Genomic DNA, 20,066 nt, shown 5'->3' with positions numbered 1-20,066 from the left:
CTCCCCTAAAACTCATATTTTCCTCAAATTAAATTGCAGTAGGCTGCATTCATCCACATTCTGTGAAATTAATTTTCCGATTCCAATTCATTAATTTTCCAGTTAATTATGAATCAATGCTGAAAACTGAAAGTCCAGTTATCTAACAGAAGAACTGTTGAATCTGACAAAGCTCTGCAATTACAGATGTTAAAAAACTACATGTACACAGATTTTCCACCAAAATTAGAGGCTTGCAATTTTAACATTACCATGCCAGGAGATGTAGGTGCCAATCTGTGAGAATGACACAATTTTGGTCACACGGGTATGGAATACAGAATGCAACACCAGATGATTATAAAGGAAATGGGAAGGGAGATGTGAAATTTCTGCCATTATGAGATTTTAGCTCAAATTTGTATACAGATACAGCGACAACAGACAAATGAGCAGATACTTTTCCACAATGTCCATGCATGAGCAAGGATGAGCATGAGCCCTATAGGAGAGACCTACTTTAGATTTGGTGTTTATCACGATGTATGCCTCTTGTTGAGGGAACTGCTGACTGACAATTTCATTGAGGTGGAAAATTCAAAACAGCTGAGGCTTCACACAGTCAGACACACAATAACAACTGTCTGATTGTTACACCGCGTTATTCCCCACTGCTGTCTGTCAGTTGAAGTTGAATCCCTCTACTGTGAAACAAACAAGCGCCCTCTGGTGTTTTTACTCAATAACCACACTCAAGACAGGAGAAAAATAAAATTTCGGTAAAAATGAAAGCCCCGTACTTCAGTGGTTTTTCTATGAGCCTGTATAAACTGACTGCTTCACTTCACCAAAAAGGTACATCTGGGGAAGTGTGATTTCATGTCAATTTCACTTTAAAGTAGATCAGAAATAATGCTTTAATTTCTTCAGGTTTTGACTCTTATCCAGAGCGACTTCCAGCACAAGAGAACATAAGTGTATCCATCCAAGCTGTGAGGGCAACAGTGTCAGACCTCGTTAACAACACTCCCAGACCTGGACCATCACCTGGATCCACCCAGAGCAGAGAAAATACATAGCCATCAGTGAAGACCTCCATGTTAAGTGTTTTGTGTCGAACTGCTAGCAATCATGAGGCTAGTGCCTGGAACTGGAATCTGGAGGAAGTTGTGACCAGATGCACCTGCCAAGTTTAAAATGTCAATGATCTTTCTTGAAAAAAGAAGATTCAGTCCAGTAAGAAAGGATTGGATTTGCTTCTTTTGAAACTGATTATAAAGTACAGAGATCCACGTAAAAGTCTTGAATGTTAGTGGATTTAACCTTCAGTCTCTTCTCAGGAGACCAAAAACAAAGAATGGGGTGAAATTGACTATTTATGTCTTCTGTTCTGATACACAGAGATGCAAATTCAACAAAGAAGAGGGGGGCAGAGTCCCACTTCAATGAGCCCCAACCAGCACTAGAGCCATATTTAGTCTAATATGTAAGGAAATAAACCCATATTCCCATACATATACAGTGTAATGTATGAGCATATGTAACCATATTCCCATACATATATAGTATAATATATAAACTCTGTATGTGTGTGTGTGTTTGTGTATGTGTGTCTGATTCATGAGTAAATCTCCACTAACTGCTTACCCTGTTCCTCTCAGCCTGGCTTCAGTCCAAAACCACACCTCCTGCAGGTACAGGTAGAACAGGTAAATCACTCCCACTCTCTCTATCTTTCACAAATGCAGTAAAATGGCTCAAGCTGGAGATCTACTGGATCGGGACCAGTTAACCTGTCCAATTTGTCTGGATCTGCTGAAGGATCCAGTGACTATTCCCTGTGGGCACAGTTACTGTAGTGATTGTTCGTGATATTTATGAGTAAACGCTCGGACTCATTCCTACACCACGCCTCCTGCAGATGTGGAGAGAACTAGGAAGTCACTCCCACTCTGTCACGCGATTTCAGAGAAACGAAAGTAAACTCCATGTCTATCATTATCTACAGTAAAATGGCAGAGGCCAGAATCTCAGTGGGTCAGGACCAGTTTACCTGTTCGATCTGTCTGGATCTACTGAACGATCCGGTGACTATTCCCTGTGGGCACACTTACTGTATGGGCTGTATTAAGGGCTGCTGGGATCAGGATGATCATACTGGTGTCTACAGCTGTCCCCAGTGCAGAGAGACCTTCACCCCAAGGCCTGTGTTAAACAAAAACACCATGTTTGCTGAAGTGGTGGAGAACCTGAAGAAGACAGTTGCTCCTTCTGCTCACTGTTACGCTGGACCTGGAGACGTGGCATGTGATGTCTGTGCTGTTAGAAAGCGCAAAGCTTCCACATCCTGTCTGGTGTGTCTGGCCTCTTACTGTGAAACTCACCTCCAGCCTCATTATGAATCTCCTGCTTTTAAGAGGCACAAACTGGTCCAGGTCACTGGAAACTTGCAGGAGAAGATCTGCTCTCATCATGACAAGCTGCTGGAGGTTTACTGTCGTACTGATCAGCAGTGTATCTGTCTGCTGTGCATGGTGGAGGAACACAGAGGCCATGATACAGTCTCAGCTGCAGCAGAAAGGACTGAGAAACAGGTAAGGATTGGAACTCTTGGTCTAACAGCTCAGATACTGACTATAACAAGAGAGAAACTGAACATGATTCATGTGAATTAAAATAGGTTTTCAACACCGTAGTATAGATATCTACTATTATTATGTCTTCTGCTATTTACTTATTTTATTATAATTTTTATTATAGTGAAGACTACTGCTTATGGCGGTGTTTATATTCAGGGATCCCCAATACAAGTGGGGCATGCAATATCACCAAACCTGCATCTAATACTCTCCTAGTGCGGGTGACCGATCGGCTGATACATGACAGGCCCAGGGGCCGGTGCTCTGAAGCTGGATAGATGGCAGAGTGGCTCTACTGCGGCCAGCGAACTAGACCAGAAAAAGAGACGCATGACATCATTGGGTCCTTACAATACCTCTCCCATCACAGTTTGTCCCAATATCACAGCACAAGAGGAGCGTGACCAAAAAACATAATCACAAAATAATTATTTAAAAGCAGTTCTCTAGTCCATACCTTACAGAAAAAACAGAAAAAACAACCGGACAAAACCAGACAGACAAAAACACCAGAGGAAATAAAACAAGAAAATAACAGAAATAACAAAGAAGGGAAACACACACACACACACATACAGGAAAAAACAAACAAACCATATCAATATAGATGTCCATCCATCTATCCATCTATTCATCTTTATATATGCAGTACCGGTTAAAAGTTTGGACACACCTGATTAAGATACATTTTGATCTAAAGACTCATGCTTAAATGCTTGAATTTTTTTCTTAGATAAATATAAATTGTGAAGTTGATCCCTATGTATGTATTTCTATACAAAAGTTAAAGAATATATTGGCTATTTTTAAGAATCTAAAATATAAGATAGTTTTGATATATATACACACATGTATGTATCTGTGTATTTGTACACATGTACACTAAGCCTGCACGATATGAGGAAAATCTGCGATGTGCGATAACATTGTTCAATATTGCGATGACGATATGACTTGCGATAAAAACAAATATTGAAGTGTGCATATTAGCTATACAGTTCCTATGTCTTTCTGCTTTAATAGGTACACTGCTAAGTACATAGACCTCACACATTGAATAGCCTATGCCCATTGAATAAAGAAATGAAATAAATTATTTCAAACATGCTTTTATTGAACAAATTGGACATGAATACCCAACCAATTAAACAGAACATTAATTTAAAGAAGACATTATAACTATAAGAAATTAAAGTTTAATTTCCCCTGCTCCCTAAAATATTTTCTTCTAAACCAGACATGCCCAAATTCTTTCCTATGAAGGGCCAAAAATTAATCTGGATGGAGGGCTGTGGGCCAAAAATAAATGTTGATGTGATGGGAAATTACATTCTATAAAATATAATACATTTTAATGTAAAATTAACATTCTAAATCTAAAATAAAATTTCAAAATAATAAAATTATAACATTACTCTTTAATCTGCTTAATAGTAATTTTATTAATTTGCAGAGATGATTGTCAAAAACATAAAAACATGACAGAAAGTGCATGCAACTCAAGGTGCTTTAGAAAGTTAAGTTGAAGACAGCTGTATCGTCCACCTTTGTAATCAAGAGTGGAAATTTTACTTCAGCTTGATATGGTAGCTAATGAGCCACAATATCAAAACGAAAATGAGTTTCTCATTCACAGGGTCACTCGGAACGATTTTGGCTAACTAATAACACCAACAACAGATTATTGGTCGGAAATACAACAGAATCCGCTAACCCGGGCTTCCAGGTTTGGCATAATTGTTTTTAGCAGTGATATCGCACTGACTTGTGTGACGGAAATGACAATAGTTTGGAGTTGGAGATCGCGTCAACTTAACAAAATAAAACGTGCACTTTAGCCATCAATTTCAACACTCGTTCCTGCGCAGAATTAGCTACGGTTTGTTAGCACGGTTAGCAGATTATTGTAAGTATTCACTTGGCAGAGTGGTGTTTGAGTGCTTTTTCCAAAGCGAACCTTGTCGGCAATCGGTTTTGATAGCGTGCAACACGATTTCAGCTTTTTATGTGACGTCACTTGAAATCAGACTAACAACCCTGTCCAAATGGCCGATTGTAGTTTATCACAAATGCACGCTTTAGTGCATTTTATCAGCGTTCGCTACGCCCCTGCCCCTGTCCGCTCATTGGTGGAACATAAGTTTTAAGGGACGCATCATCTTACCCGGAAGAACGTGGCGGCGGGAGCACATAGCTCATGGCGGTGCGAAAGGGAGTGAAATTGGGCGGCTCTGTGATAAGTCAGATGTTCGCATGCTTAGTGTGAATGCATGGCGCGTGTAAGTAAAATGATTTTTCTTATTCATCGCGTTTCAGGCAGTCTTTGGCGATGTGTTTATTGCGCATGTTCATATCGCGATGACGATGAAAATGCGATTTATCGGTCAGCACTAATATACACACATTCCATCAGGGAGTTCTGCCACAGGCTCACATGTTACTGTTAAAACAGTGAGGTGGCAGTCACCTTAAAGGGTTCCCCTTTAAGAAAATCACCCTAATAATTACAGTATATCATAATATAACATGAAAAGCAAGCTGTAATGTAATGTAATCTCTACAGAAGCATCTGGGGAAGACACAGAGCAAATTTCAGCACAGAATCCAGGAGAGGGAGAGGAAGCTGAAGGATCTGAGACAGGCTGTGGAGTCACTCACGGTGGGTACTGACCAGAGAAGACAACAGCTGGCTGCTGGAAGATTCATTTCAAAGCTCAATCAGGGCTCTCCTCCAGTCAGCCAGTGAGGAGCCCAGTTTTGGGCTACTTTCTAGCCCCATGTGGGGAACAGTTACAATGAACAGCCCTCGTCTTGTTTCCTAACAGTGTTCTGCACAGGCAGCAGTGGAGGACAGTGAGAGGATCTTTAGTGAGCTGATGCACTCCTTTAAGAGATGGCGTTTCGAGGTGAAAAAGCTGATCAGAAATCAGGAGAAGGCTGCAGTGAGTCGGGCTGAAAGACTCCTGGAGCGACTGGAGCAGGAGATTGCTGAGCTGAGGAGGGGAGAGGCTGAGCTGGAGCAGCTTTCACACACAGAGGATCACATCCATTTCCTCCAGGTAACATCACTGGCTCACTGACAGTTTACAGTATGTGCATTGTAGATACATGGTATAGTATGTTGCACAGATTACTATTGCTATTATTTCCACAGGAATGTGTATTGAGACTTTATGGTTCTCTGTCTGTCTCTCTCTGTAGAACTGTCAGTCTCTCTGTGCCCTGCCTGGTTCTGGAGACTTACCCAGCATCACTGTCAATCCACACGTCTCTTTTGAGGCTGTGAGGAAATCTTTCTCTGAACTGAAAGAGCAACTGGAGGATATCTGCAAGGGGAAATTAGAGAAGATCTGTGAAACAGGTTTGTGCAGCAGAAATATAGTTCCTAATTTATAAAGTATAGTTCCTTTTATAAATATAGACTCTTAAAATTCAGGAATTCTTTCCAGTAATATCAGGAACCTTTGTAATTGGTTGTGATACAAACTTATGCTGATATAGTCCACATACTGTCCATTATCTCGAATTCAAGTTCAGATGTGATTTTTTTGCTATAAATGTTCCTGATTTGATAGAACTGAGACAATACAAATCTGGAATAATATTTTCTGAAACATCAGGTTCTTTTTGCAATTTTATGTGATCTAAAATGATATTTATTCTATCTATATTCTAGTCTCTCTAAAGTTCAAAATTATATTCATTCATAAACATCTGCAGTTATTGTCAAAGTCATTTCTATTTCTTTGTGACCCTCAGTAGGTTAAGGAATTTGGATTTACTATGCCACCCTCACAGTAAGGGGTGAGGGAACCCTATTGACAGGCTGACTAAAAAGCCCCACACAAGCCTTATTTAATTAAATAAAACAGATGGATGCTGATTTTTCTAAGAATACAAAATTCTATTTATTGATACAATTAATTAATTCTGTTCACATGGAATCACCGTCTAATCCGTGCTGCACATGAAACGGAGAACAAAGATAACTATGATTTAGAGAGATCTACCGACAATACTTTAAAATTGGTATGCCATCGACAGCTTGTTTTAACTGACCAATCTAAAACAATAAAAAACCTACTTTAAAAAGGTCCGAGAAATGCCTTATTTCCACTGTGCACAAAGAAAGCAGGAATGGGATAACAATGTGGTTTTATTTTCGGTCTTCTCTTTCTTGGCTTCTCTTCTGCCCAAATGCACGGCTTAGCACCTGTAGCAATGACATAGGCTTATCACAGGTAAGGATGGCATAGATAGATCCCTTTGTTAAGGTTAACCAGGTGACTAAGAAGAAGGGCTCCTGGGTCCCAATGCCCTGACCATTACATCTTTACATTACAGAATCACAGCAGTGACATGATAGAAGTTTTTTGTATTTGTTTAATGATGTGTTTGACTCTAGCTGGCAGAGTGTAGCTGTCCTGAGCTGAAGCTGCTTTGTGTTAGTGTAGGTTAGTGTAGTGACTTTCAGGACCAGCTGACTGAGGGGACTGGGCTGAGCTCTTGGGTTTGCAGGGCCGTATACTGTGGAGTGTCTGATGGAATTCCTCCAAAATGATTAATTTTAGTTCTCCTATTTGGATGCATAGGATATCTAACACCCTAATTCAGGCCTGCAGCCATTGTTAGGGGTGTTCCTCAGCACTGGCAATATGTTTTTGCAGAATTCTGCATGCAGGGTTTCAGATGGATATTTTCCCCTTTTATTGCAGTCTTTTGCCAACAGAGTGGACCCCATTCTTCACTTCCACACATTGCAGTAATCTGGAGAATGCTGTCAAAAGTGGTTTATATGTGGTTTTCTTTGCTGTCTCAGTGTATGTACATATGTACTAGTGCTGTCAAAATTTGCCAAAAAAGACATTTGAATATTCCCTCTAAAAAAACACAACAATTCGGACCATTCGGACGCTCACGTGCGCTGTGTATCGACTCTTGTGTCCGTCATGCAGTGCAGCAGTGGTTTACTCCCACGCGAGAACTCGCTACACAGCAGCAATATATTTTTTTTCCTAAATAATATTTATTTATACAAACGAATATTAATTTTAACATTCGAATATCTGTTTCTGTCAACAGTTCGAATTTATATTCGAATTTAGAATATTCTTTGACAGCTCTAATATGTACTGTATCTGAAACAATTATTATTAGAAATCATGTTACTCATGTTACTTACTTGCACTGTATGTGGTAGCGGCATACTGACACATTAACCCCCAAATGAATCAGAAAATGTGGAGTTTCTGTTATTGCTTATTTGATGTGATGGTTGTGTACACCTCTGTGTCAGTTAATGAGACACCTGTCTAAAGACAATAACCTCTCTGTGAGTCGCTAAGGAAACTAATAGAATTTGCAACATTGTTGCAGTCTCAAACTCTCAGTTCCAACTGTCACTGCTGTTTAGTAAACTGCCGAAAGTACTGAGCTTTTCGCCAAGACAATTACACTTTTACACTTAATTACACTTTTAATTCATGTTATTATTGTTGTTTAGCAGTGGTAGCTGAGAAATAAATTTATCTTTTTATGTGAATTTATTTCATCCTTTCATCTTTTTGCTCTCTTTGTCTTTCCAGTGAAAAACTTACATATTCTAGAGCCCAGGACCAGAGAGGACTTCTTACAACGTGAGTCTTTTTTTAAAAAAAAGAAAATTGAAAGAACTGCATGATAATATGAAGAATTATGAAGAAAACGATCATTCACAATATTTTCTGTGTTTAAAGTAGTTTATCCATGAGATAATTCAGCTGCAGTTAGGGTTGCCATCTCTAACACAGAAGAATATGGAAAACTGGATTTTTTAAGACAGACGGTGGGGGTTTACCCCCACAAGGATTTTGTGAATTAGCAAGAGCTGACTTTTGAGATTGCAGTTTCTGACTATGAAACCTTTTGTGTTCAAATTAAAATGCCAAAAATCATCATTCTTGACAAGACATTGACACCAATAAGTCCACTGTTTTACTTTAGAATACTAAAATAGCCCCCTGATCAAACCCCCCTGCATTGATTTGGTTACCCTCTCCTGAGGCATGTTATTTTACTTTTATTTTATTTTAATGCCCCGCCATGGCCAACAGAGGAAGATCCAGCCACAGACTGTGCATTTTGCTTTGTAAGTGTTTCTGAGCCGTGGCTACTCCATTTCCCGTTCTCGACAGAAGCCATTTTTAAAGCTTGCGCTGGAAGTAGACCTACTTGCTTTGCTTTCGCACAAACAGCCTCTCCCCAGCATGTTCCAACCTGGTAGTTTCCATTTCCGTTTCATTTCCGTGTAGCTGCACATGTTGGAAAACTCGCTGGAAAACACAGGACAAATTACATTCAGGTTTCATTTCAAAACAGAACAACATTTTACTCATGAAAATGGAACTGTTCTGTACGTTAGCGAATGGGTGGCAGCCATATCTGCAGTCATCCTGGCATTAAACATGAACATTCATAATATAAATTATTAAAATACAGTATGAATGATAATATATGTCCAATAGAAACATGTTGTGTGAAGTAATTCTTCACGATCCCTGTCGAAACTGGTCCCTCAGTGGTGGAATGAACTCCCCATGGGGGTCAGGACAGCAGACTCACTGGCGATCTTCTGATGCAGGCTGAAGACCCACCTCTTCAGACTGCATCTTGGTTTCACCCAAATCCTTGCCCCCCAAACCTGCTAACTCTAGTATTTGATATTTACTTTACGTGTAGTTTTGTGATGTATTTTGGATCCTGTGTTCTAGCGGCTGATGTATGATAGTATACTTGGCTTCCGCTGCCTAGTCAGATTGCACAAATTAACTTGTGGTAGGACTTGCATGGTGTTATACTGACACTCACTGGCTTGGGAGTGTTCTCAGACTAGTCTGACACTGTTGCTCATTTAACCTGAATGGATACACTTATGTTCTATTGTGCTGGAAGTTGCTCTGGATAAGAGCGTCTGCTAAATGCATGCAATGTAAAGTAATGTAAATACCACTATATTAAAAAATGAAAGATCACATTCATAAAAAATTCAGTACATACAAAAAAATAAAAAGACAACTGAAATCAAATTAAAAATCCAGGAAAAAATGAAATTAACACAAGTGAAAAATAGGTTAATTATGTAATGTAATTATGACAACAGCTCTCTTCTCTCCTTCTCTTGCGTCAGATTCCTGTCAGCTCACACTGGACCTCAATACAGCGCATAGAAACCTCCGTCTGTCTAGACGGAAGAGAGTGGTGACACGTGTGGAAGAGACCCAGGCATATCCTGATCATCCAGAAAGATTCAGCTACTGGCCCCAAGTACTGTGCAGAGAGGGTCTGTCTGGACGCTGTTATTGGGAGGCTGAGTGGAGTGTGGGTGGGGTTTCTATAGCGGTCTCATATAAAGAGATCAGCAGGAAAGGAGAGGGTGATGACAGTGTACTTGGACGTAATGACAAGTCCTGCAGATTGTTTTGCACTCATTCTAATTACTTTTTTCGGTACAATAAGGAGCGCAGAGAAATTCCTGTCCCCTCCTCCTCCAGAATAGGAGTGTACCTGGATCACAGGGCAGGAACTCTGTCCTTCTACAGTGTCTCTGACACAATGACCCTCCTCCACAGAGTCCAGACCACATTCACTCAGCCCCTCTATCCTGGGTTTGGGGTTTGGACTAATGGATCATCTGTGAAACTGTATGAATTTTGATGAGGGAGAGGAAAAATCAGCTGTAATCAGAGAGGGAAAAAACAATGACAGAGAAAATGAGTTAAAAGTATATTTTAAATATGCAAAAATGATTTACTGAGATTTTGTTTTAAATAAAACTGGTGACAGTAAGGATTCAAAGACAGTGAGTCATATATTTATTGTTATGCTGATAAAAATATAAAACATAAATCAAAAGCAGTGGAACCTCAGTTATTCTTGTGTATATATGTTATACTGTGAATGATTTTTGAGAACTTTAAATTGAAAAATGTTTGTCATTTGATTATTGCCATCTCACTCTGAAATTCCTGTTGAATTAGATTATCATCAACAGGTTAATTAATAGATTAATAAATGTTTTTTTCCCCTTTATGCAATCCTGTATTTAGAATTGCAAATTGCATACTAGGCTAGTCTTACTGCAACAACCTCCGCTCATATGCACTCACATGAGTGGTGAGGTAAGACTAACGCAGTCCTCCGATACACTCTTTCGCAGCCAATGGCTATTTTTCACACGGCTGCAGCTCACACAGCATACCAGAGCAGAGTGGGAGCATAACCCCGTGAAGATACAATGCACTTTTTGATCTGGAAGCAGTTTCTTTCTCATTTTCATATAATACCCTGCTGCATCATTACACAATGATGGACCTGAAGGACGATTAAAAAATAATTTCCCTGGAGTAAATTACTATTGATATTGTTGTTCTTGTTGCCATCATTATTGTCATTGTATGATGCAGCAAACTGACCTGCCCTTGGCAGTAGCGCAATGTGTGAGATATTACAAATCCATACAAAATGTAAGTATGCACAGAAACATTCTCACTGACCTGGAGGCACACACATACATACATACACACGCACGCACGCACACACACACACAGAAAGAAAATAAGGTGGGATGCAGCATTAGTCCAAAGCAATGCCATAGCACGGGTACTGCTACAGACGCGCGTCACACTGTGAAATGTGAGGAGAAAAAAAGTACAGTAGCAGCAGTGATAGAGTAGCAGTAATCAGGACCTGTGTCAGTACCCACCGTGAGTGACTCCACAGCCTGTCTCAGCCTGTCCACAGCAGCTTTTAGGATGTCAGTGCTGGGAGAGAGGAGAGGAGGAGAGTCTGGGTTCAGGATGCAGTCTGAAGGGGAGGCTTCCAGGCTCTGCTGGAACATTTTCTTTATCTGTTCATTTAAAATTTGGAATGTTCACACTCGGTTCACACCCACAGCTCATGAAAGTCCCCAGCCCACCTGCAGCAGGTGTTTAAGATGGCCCTGCCTCTTTGCACTTGCGCCTGACCATCATGCACTGCACTAGATTGTTTCCACCATTAAAATCAGCCCCTGTGATTCGGGCATTCCTGCAAAACTTTCTTGATCTGTTTGTACAATGAATATGATTTTGTTACAATTAGGCTGTGCTTTCTGTAGATCATATAGCTTGTACAGAGCAACAGGACCTTTTATGGAAGTGTGCTGTTTTCGGATTCATCCACTTTGTTTGCCTGTCTTTTCTTCTCCTCTCTCTCCCTCTCCTGTCTGTCCAAAAACATTCTCATGTAATGTTCTGCATGCCGCTGTATGTGTGTGTGTGTGTGTTTGTGCATTTGTGGTTGTTTGTGTGTGATATTTATGAGTAACTCTCATCTCAAACTTGCTTCAGTCCAGCACCACGCCTCCCACAAGTATAGGCAGAACTCGTCTGTACAGACATTTTGCATCCTCATAGTTAGAAAGAAAAGAAACTTTGGTCAGTCTCTCAAATACTTCCTATTTCATGCATACAGGTTACACCCTTACCTCTGTCTCAACCTGTCTCTGTCTATTTGTTTTTTCTCTGGATTTTTGTTTATTGGAAGATCACATTACAGATGGAAAAAGTCTGACATTTACATTGTTGTTATTTTTGTCTTTACATTTCAAAAACCTGCAATTTCATAAGGGTGTGTAGACTTTATACATCCACTGCAGGGCAGGGTATCCACTGCTTTTCATATCTGTCGTTGAACTTTGTGATGGAGTGCCGTCACTACGGTTGAGTATGCGCTCTGACTGCCATACCAACGAGCCTGGCTCTTTGGCGTTGCGGTCAAAGTCGCATGTTTGATACCCCGTAGACCTGGGTTTGAGACCGGGTGGGGTGACTGCTCTGGCCCTTCGCTACAAATGGTGTAAGAGTGGGATGGCTTGCCGTGAGGCCATCGGAGGCATGCCTGGTGTGTGAGCTGTATGAGGGACCCCCAGGTTCAGTTGACCACGGTGTGTGAGAGACCCCAGAGATGGGTGAAGCACTGGTGAGTGGGGCACCCTGGGATGGGAGAAGTATGGCAAGAGAATGCGTGAGGGACGCCATGGTGCGTGAAGCGCGGTTGAGTATGCGCTCTGACTGCTATACCAATGAGCCTGGCTCTTTGGCGTCGCGGTCAAAGTTGCATGTTTGGTACCCCGTAGACCCGGGTTTGAGGCCGGGTGGGGTGACTGCTCTCGCCCTTCGCTACAAACTTAAACACCACATGTAAGTCACAAATCAGATTCAACCATTCCCTTGCACTTTGCTTTATAAGTACAATGTGAACAATATTTCACAGTCTACAGGGTCTACAGAAACTCATATTTCAGTCTTATTGTATTTTTACTCTGTAAGCGCAAAGACAGTTGCTGAAACAGTGACATTTTGTTTTGGGATATTCAAACTGTCAAAGGCACAGATTTAAAGAGAATATGTTAATTAATGTAGTACAAAATACTGTGTTAGTCTTTACATAACCATTTTTATTACATATGAAATGATTCTGTTGATGCTGTACTGTACCTGTTACCTCTGGATATGACATAAATGTTTTTTCACCAACCACCTTTTGATATTAATTTGAAATATTATTTCAAGCCTCCAGTAAGTTCAGTATAACACAATTACTATAAACAGATACATTTTTTTGGATCAGTCAAGGACGTTTGAACAGAATCAAGTGCCTCAGTGTTTCTGTTCATACAGATAAGGTGTCAGGGGGAATCAGAAAGTCCTGGAGAACAGAATCCAATCGTCTGCACTGCCCTTTACAAGTAACATATCAGGAATAACCAGAATGACACGCATCAATCAATAGAATGATAAATACTGTATCATTTGAAATAATTGATTTGTTCCTAAATGTATAAATGCATGTATCAGACATTTTCTGCACAGACATATTGGAGGAATGTGGTCTTTAACTGATACAGACCTTCCCAAGAGGTCTTATTATTAATACCCTTTTCCAAAATGGAATTAAATTCACAGACACTTTAGGAGAAGTTGATAGATGATATTTATTGAAAAACCCAATGAGGGCTCTGAGGATGCTAAAACAGAAAGGGGAGAAGAATAGTCAGGAGGTGCAGATCGAGGAGCTGTAGTGTGGAGGCAGCGCTAGGGCAGAGACAGGCAGGGTGACTGGGGCTGTCCACACACTGAAGTATTCTCACTGCCCTGGAGTGAGAGAAAGGGAGAGTGTTAGGGTTAGTGTCACGGAGCCTGAGACAGACAGACAGACAGTCACATGTGAAAGCTCTGTGTATCAGATCAGGTGAGACCTGTGCTGTACCTGTAATTGTCAGTGCAGGTGTGTTTAAATCCTTCCTCCTTCAGGATCTGCTGCAGGACTCCCACACTTTCAGTCCCACAGGACTCCCTGTGATGGGGAGAGAGGAGACAGGGCTGGGGTCAGCTCTGCTCTCGTCTCCATCTTCACACTCCTCTCTGCTGTTCATTTTGTGCTCCGCACAGCCCTGTGTGTGTTTGCCATGCTGTGCTTACGAGTGCGACCGTTAAAACCAGAGGAACGCCTTCATGGTATTGATTACAGAGAACCCCTGGACAGCAGTCGGGTAAACCTGTCACAACTGGATGACTTTTTTAAAGAAATATTCATAAACTCCATGTAAGATGTCTCTGTACTTCCGTGCAGTGGAGAACAGACACAGTCTGTGAATGACTCTCTTATAGCCAATTTCACCTCTTCCCTTACAGAAATATCCTGTAGAACTCCTGAGAAAGCACACTGCTCTCAACTGCACCTTTCGCTGGATATATTTTAGGGGGAATGTATCGTGGAAATTACCAAACCAAATACTTTGCCTGACCCCATATTAATGTTAGTCTAATATAAAAGCATGTTATACAAATAACACATTGTATTAATAACTCATCAAACTCACACATCTGGGCCTCCAACCTCATCCATTATCCAGATCTGTACTTCAGAAATGTTGTCTTTTCTTAAATACGGGAGCTCAAATTTTGCGAAAAAGCTGTGGGTAGAAGAATGAAACATTGTTAGCTTGCGTATAACTGTTAGCATGTTTGTGTGTGTGTGAGTGTGAGTCAGTACTTGTAGCTCGTAGCCTGTGTTTGTGTGTAGTCACTGTGTATGAGTACAACAGCTGTCGTGATACAAGCAAGATGGATACCAGTGGGTAGAAACCGCAGGTAATTGTGTGTGTGGTTGAGTTCTGTTCAGTGCTTTATAACCTTACAGGACAGCATCAGTGTCCAGCGGACAGCACCATACGGCTCTGACATCATTACTGAGTACTGTGATGGTCGAAGGCGCTATGACTTCCTGAGATCAAATCTCTCGCAATTCAGAGGTCCTGACGCCGCCAGCCCCACAGGGGCATTCAATACACACTCCGAAGGATCACCTACAGCTGGCTATTTTCACACATCACAACACGACGTCCTTCACTGGGCACCTCTGTGGGTTTGTAATGTGCAGGCTGGTCATATGACTTGGTGTGGTGGTATCACACCTCCTCAGAGTCATGGAGCAGAGCATGCACAAAGCATTACATTACAGTACATTCATTTAGCAGACACTGTTATCCAGAGCCACTTCCAGGACAAGAGAACAGAAGTGTATCCATTCAAACTGAATGACCAACAGTGTTAGACAAGGCTAACAACACTCCCAGACCAGTGAGTGTGAGCACAACACCATTCAAGCCCTACCACCTTTAACTTTTGCTAACCTGAGTAGGCGGTCTAGAAACTAAGGGAAGCCAAGCACACACACTACCATACATCACACTACCATACATCACACAAGCACACACACTACCATACATCACAGTCATCACAGATCACAGAATCCATGACTCACAATCATTGTTGACTCTGTTGCCACTATTTTTTTTTATTTTTACTGTTTTAGTGGTTACATTTACCTGATTCTGAGTGGCTCTTGTGTGGGACACTTTATCATAATTCAGTACGGAGTAATTGCAAATATTCCTGTAGTGTTATTTATTATTTTGTTAGTTCAGAAGGTAAGTCAGTTGGATTGGATTTAATGGATTGTAACACGATCCATTCATTCTCTATAAAAAAGCTGATCGGTAATAAACTCTGACAGTTGCCACCAAATAACTTTATATTATTCACAATCTAATGAAAACATGCTCCCATACAAACTAAAGGAGATGCCATTAATGTGAAAAAAATGCAATGATTGCTAAAGAACTGGCATAATGATCGCACTGGCCTATTATCGAAAGGGTTCCTCAGAGCAGATGAGCATTTTCACATGTGATGCAGTGGCCTCTAGTGGTCACAATGACACATTGCAACAGGGTTTCTACAACAGGAGTCCCTCCAGCAGGCTCTCAGGCTCTCTGTGAAACACAGTCTCCGGTCGGGGTAGGATGTGAAACTGGTTCAGGTTTGAACGGCACCAGGCGAACCCCGATTTCACAGGGAACACTTTCTGTGGTGCTCATGCATGGTGAAGTTACAGGACAGACGCCAATGACTGACAGGTGCGAAGGGGGTGATTGACGGCCCTCACCTGTTCTCTGGATACGCACCATCAGTGACGGAGCCATTCAGCATCACCTGGATGACCCCAGAGGACAGGCTGGCGTACTGCATAACAACACAACAACATAACAACAGCAGCACCATAGAGCAGAGACAGGCACATCACAGTGTGCTCTAACTGTGCTTGTGGTCTTACTGTGGTCAATGGGATCATTCCATTGCAGGATAACTCTATCCGTGTGTGTGGTCTTACTGTGGTCAAAGCAGTCAATCCAGAACAGTATAACTGTGCTTGTGGGCTTACTGCGGTCAAAACAGTCACTCCAGAGCAGTATAACTGTGCTTGCGGTATACTGTGGTGAAAGTAGTTATTTCAGTGCAGTATAACTATGTACGTGGTTGTGGTCTTACAGTGGTCAAAGTGATTATTTCAGTGCAGTATAACTCTGCGCGTGTGTGTGGTCTTACTGTGGTCAAAGTGATTATTTCAGTGCAATATAACTGTGTGTGTGTGTGTGGTCTTACTGTGGTCGAGGCGATCCTCCAGAAAGACTCCACCGGGTTATGCTCGCATTCGGCTGTGGTGGGGCAAGACGTGTAGTCCAAACCTGCCAAACAGTGGAAGGAGTGACAGGAGAGTAACTGAGGAAAAGTATTTCAGATGTTCGTAGGAGTTACCCTGACTGGAGTCCAGTTCTGCTTCCCCAGTATGCATATATGTTTAAAACATCATTATCATGTACCACCCCAGAAAGCTGGGGTTCAGTTCAATTACCACTTATTACAAAGGATATGATTTTACATTTACATTTATTCATTTGGCAGATGCTTTTATCCAAAGCAACTTACAGGTGAGGCAGAGTATAACACAAGCAAAAAACCATAAGGAGTCAACAATATTAGAAGCACTGCATGACCAGGTTTCAAAGGCTTGCCAGACAAGGTACAAGCTAGCTGGTAGAGATAACGAGCGCGTTAAACCATTAGATTACATTTTCTAATAGTTTAGCAGGAAAAGGCTTTGAGACATGAGAAATTCCTGTAGGGGGTAGTGTTTCAGGTGCTCAGGTGAGAGCGGAAGAACTGTGTCTTCAGATGTTTATTGAAGACAGAGAGGGACTCGGCAGAACGGATTAAGAGTGGATTTTCATTCCACCATCGGGGGACAATGGCAGAGGAAGTTCTGGATAGTGATTTTGCGCTGCAATGCAACAGGACCACCAGACGCTGTTCGGTAGCAGAGTGTAGTGGTCGGGAGGGAACATAGGCTTGCAGTAGTGAGTTCAGGTAGGTAGGTGCAGTTTTGTTGGTCTCCTGTACGCAAGCATCAAGGCCTTAGACATGATGCGGGCAGCTACAGGGAGCCAGTGGAGAGAGATGTAACAAGAGCCCTTTTTGGTTGGTTGAAAACCAGACGTGCAGCCATATTCTGTATCAGAGCATTGCAGTAGTCCATTCTTGAGGTGAACAGAGCCTGCACAAGGAGCTGCACAGCACACTTAGGTAGGGCCTGATTTTCCTGATGTTGTACAGTGCAAATCTGCATGATCTGGCAGTCGTCGAGATGTGGTCGGAAAATTTTAGCTGGTCATCAATCACAATATTACACCTTATTATCACACTGACTCGGGGACACTGAAAATATGAGCTTTGAATCAAGTGTACACTTTCAGTAAATCTTATTGTGCAGTAAAAACTGGGGAAAAATGGGAAGGAGTTAGAGAGGGCTCTGGTCTGCTAATGGGGACGACTGTGTAGTGTGTGGCATCTGAAGCTGGGCACAGCCCTACCATCACCAGAGGAACTCCCACACCAAGTGAGGTCATCTCCTAGCCAACCAATCAGAGTGTCTCCCAGGGGCATCATCCTGCGTGTTGCGTCAGAGTACCTGTGAACCAGCCGCTTGGTTTTCTCCCAGAACAAGGCCTGTAGGGGTCAGTAGAGAGCCAGAATAAACACAAGCTCAGTAAGGCCTTCAGGGGGCAGTAGAAAGCCAGAATAAACACAGTCTCAGTAAGGCCTTCAGGGGGCAGTAGAGAGCCAGCTTCCTCTGTAGTCTTCATGGCAGAATATCAGTGCAACCTTCCAATACATTTTAAATATGCTGGCTTTACATGACAAAAATTAATACTACGCATAAAAACAAGACAATGAAAAATGACCACACGCACGCACACACACACCACACACACACACGCGCACACACACACACACACACACACACACACACACACACACACAGGGAGAGATACTACCTTGTTAGGTGGGACTTGGTGACTGGCCAGGGAGATGAAAGTCTGGTAGTCAGAGGGTAGCACGCTGCAGGCATTTCTGTAGATAAAGGCTTCTCTGAAGGCATTCCATATGGCAGTGCAGTTCCTCTCCCTGCATCCAGCACCGTAAGATTACAGTCAACGCAAATACACACACACACACAAACACACACACACACACACACACAAACACACACACACACACACACACTCACACACAGGACAATGGCAAATTAAGGCAACTCTCTGAATGTAGGGTGTAGTTCATGTGATGGAGATATTCAGTGTGTTTGCTCAGTAATACTGGCATATAACACCAAAGCCATATATGCTGATTCATGAGGTCTTAACAAATGCAAAACATTCACTGCAGATGGGTGTGAGGACCACGAAAGTTGCATTCTAAAGACCAAATGCTGCATGCAGCCTCAGAGTACAGCATTCTGTGTGCCCAGCTGGCCTATTCTGCACATCTGACATGATTTTAACAGCTGGGACCTATGGCTCAGTTTCTTGCTTTCACTACAGCCAGCACAAGCTTACGGCTTCAGAGATCCTGGCATATGTGGGGACTCGGGTTGTAGGTAAGCGGTTCTGTCAGCTGGAGTGGGGAATCCACTCTCTCAGTGACCTACCCAATGCTGGGGTTCACCACACGGATGTAATTGTAGCATCTCCCGACGATGACTTCCTCTAGGTTTGGGGTAGTTCCATCTCCCAGCCAAAGCCTCACGACCCGCGGATCAACTGTCCGAGAGAAAAGTGCCAAAGCAAGGATGGAGGAGAGGAGATGTGCACACATGGTTTCACAGACTTCTTGACCTTTTCGAGAGAACAGTACATCAAGCACTCATCTTAGGAGGCACATAGGACAGAAGTGTGTTGTTTGTCTGTCTGTCTTTGAAGTTAATTATTTACCAGTTCTATTTATAGGTATGAGGAAAGTCAATAATTAATACTTTACAATGTTTTGCCTTGAAGGGAATGACAGAGCCATCAAGGAAAAAAAACCTTAAGTTTTGTCGAATAGTACAATATTTTTTAGAAAGAAGGTTCCTAGGTATTGGGACACAGAAAAGGTGAGCTGTAAATGGATAATACTTACTAAGGAAGAAGGTTATAAAGAATAACACAATATGAAATGCCACTCTGCTATTTCTTAGAACTGTTCGTAAAATGTTTTACAATAAAAGTGTGACTGAAAGAAGGTCCTCATAACTGAAATTGGGAATTTCATTGGTCGTTTCGTCACGTCGGCAGTCAGCGGTGAGGAATGTTCAGCAGATTCAAGGACAGTTCATGGGTCATCCCAGCAGCAGACAAAGTCGTAAAATGATTACAAACGTAAGATATCACAGCACCACTCCAGTCAAATGCCTTCGATGCGTAAAGGAAAATCGCCTGTGAACTGTGAGGGAGTGGCCTTGCTTGAAACATACTCTAAAATGGGATCACATTTACATGATTGTTCTTAAAACAAAAAAGACAATGTTTAACTAGTGAAGACATTAAATGATGTCATGAATGAAAGATGAAAGAAAGACCCTGAGGAGTCATGTGAGTGTTTCAGGTGCTTAGGTGAGAGCGGAAGAACTGTGTCTTCAGATGTTTATTGAAGACAGAGAGGGACTCGGCAGAACGGATTAAGAGTGAATTTTCATTCCACCATCAGGGGA

General features: G+C 41.8%; 2 protein-coding genes across 2 annotated transcripts; one reads left to right on the top strand and one right to left on the bottom strand.

The window, feature by feature from the left end:
• The first annotated feature begins 1,967 nt into the window (after nucleotides 1–1,967).
• On the top strand, nucleotides 1,968–9,927 carry LOC118773103 (E3 ubiquitin/ISG15 ligase TRIM25-like). The gene is made up of 7 exons (XM_036521865.1): nucleotides 1,968–2,573; nucleotides 5,182–5,277; nucleotides 5,444–5,677; nucleotides 5,820–5,979; nucleotides 8,204–8,254; nucleotides 8,711–8,745; nucleotides 9,784–9,927. Exons 1-7 carry the CDS (start codon nucleotides 1,968–1,970, stop codon nucleotides 9,856–9,858), a joined length of 1,257 nt encoding a protein of 418 aa, XP_036377758.1. The 3' UTR covers nucleotides 9,859–9,927.
• Nucleotides 9,928–13,654: 3,727 nt separating this feature from the next.
• On the bottom strand, nucleotides 13,655–19,264 carry LOC118773106 (ADP-ribosyl cyclase/cyclic ADP-ribose hydrolase 2-like). Its single transcript, XM_036521868.1, has 8 exons — nucleotides 19,026–19,264; nucleotides 18,373–18,502; nucleotides 17,908–18,043; nucleotides 16,643–16,725; nucleotides 16,146–16,222; nucleotides 14,518–14,610; nucleotides 13,905–13,991; nucleotides 13,655–13,789 (listed from the first exon to the last, which is right to left on the bottom strand). The coding sequence occupies exons 1-8, from the start codon at nucleotides 19,190–19,192 to the stop codon at nucleotides 13,663–13,665; spliced, it is 900 nt and encodes a 299-aa protein (XP_036377761.1). The 5' UTR covers nucleotides 19,193–19,264; the 3' UTR covers nucleotides 13,655–13,662.
• Nucleotides 19,265–20,066: the final 802 nt, after the last annotated feature.

This window comes from Megalops cyprinoides, chromosome 2 (assembly GCF_013368585.1).
Source record: "Megalops cyprinoides isolate fMegCyp1 chromosome 2, fMegCyp1.pri, whole genome shotgun sequence".
Taxonomy (NCBI): Eukaryota; Metazoa; Chordata; class Actinopteri; order Elopiformes; family Megalopidae; genus Megalops; species Megalops cyprinoides.
Note: the sequence above shows the minus strand (reverse complement) of the source record. Positions and strands in the feature narration are given on the sequence as shown.

Coding starts and splice junctions, on each gene's coding strand:
- LOC118773103 (XM_036521865.1), top strand. CDS start 1,968: ATGTCTATCATTATCTACAGTAAAATGGCAGAGGCCAGAATCTCAGTG. Junction 2,574..5,181: donor CAGAAAGGACTGAGAAACAG/GTAAGGATTGGA, acceptor TAATCTCTACAG/AAGCATCTGGGGAAGACACA. Junction 8,255..8,710: donor CAGAGAGGACTTCTTACAAC/GTGAGTCTTTTT, acceptor CATGGCCAACAG/AGGAAGATCCAGCCACAGAC.
- LOC118773106 (XM_036521868.1), bottom strand. CDS start 19,192: ATGTGTGCACATCTCCTCTCCTCCATCCTTGCTTTGGCACTTTTCTCT. Junction 18,044..18,372: donor ACCAAGTCCCACCTAACAAG/GTAGTATCTCTC, acceptor TGACCCCTACAG/GCCTTGTTCTGGGAGAAAAC. Junction 13,992..14,517: donor GAGGTTGGAGGCCCAGATGT/GTGAGTTTGATG, acceptor TCCCCATCACAG/GGAGTCCTGTGGGACTGAAA.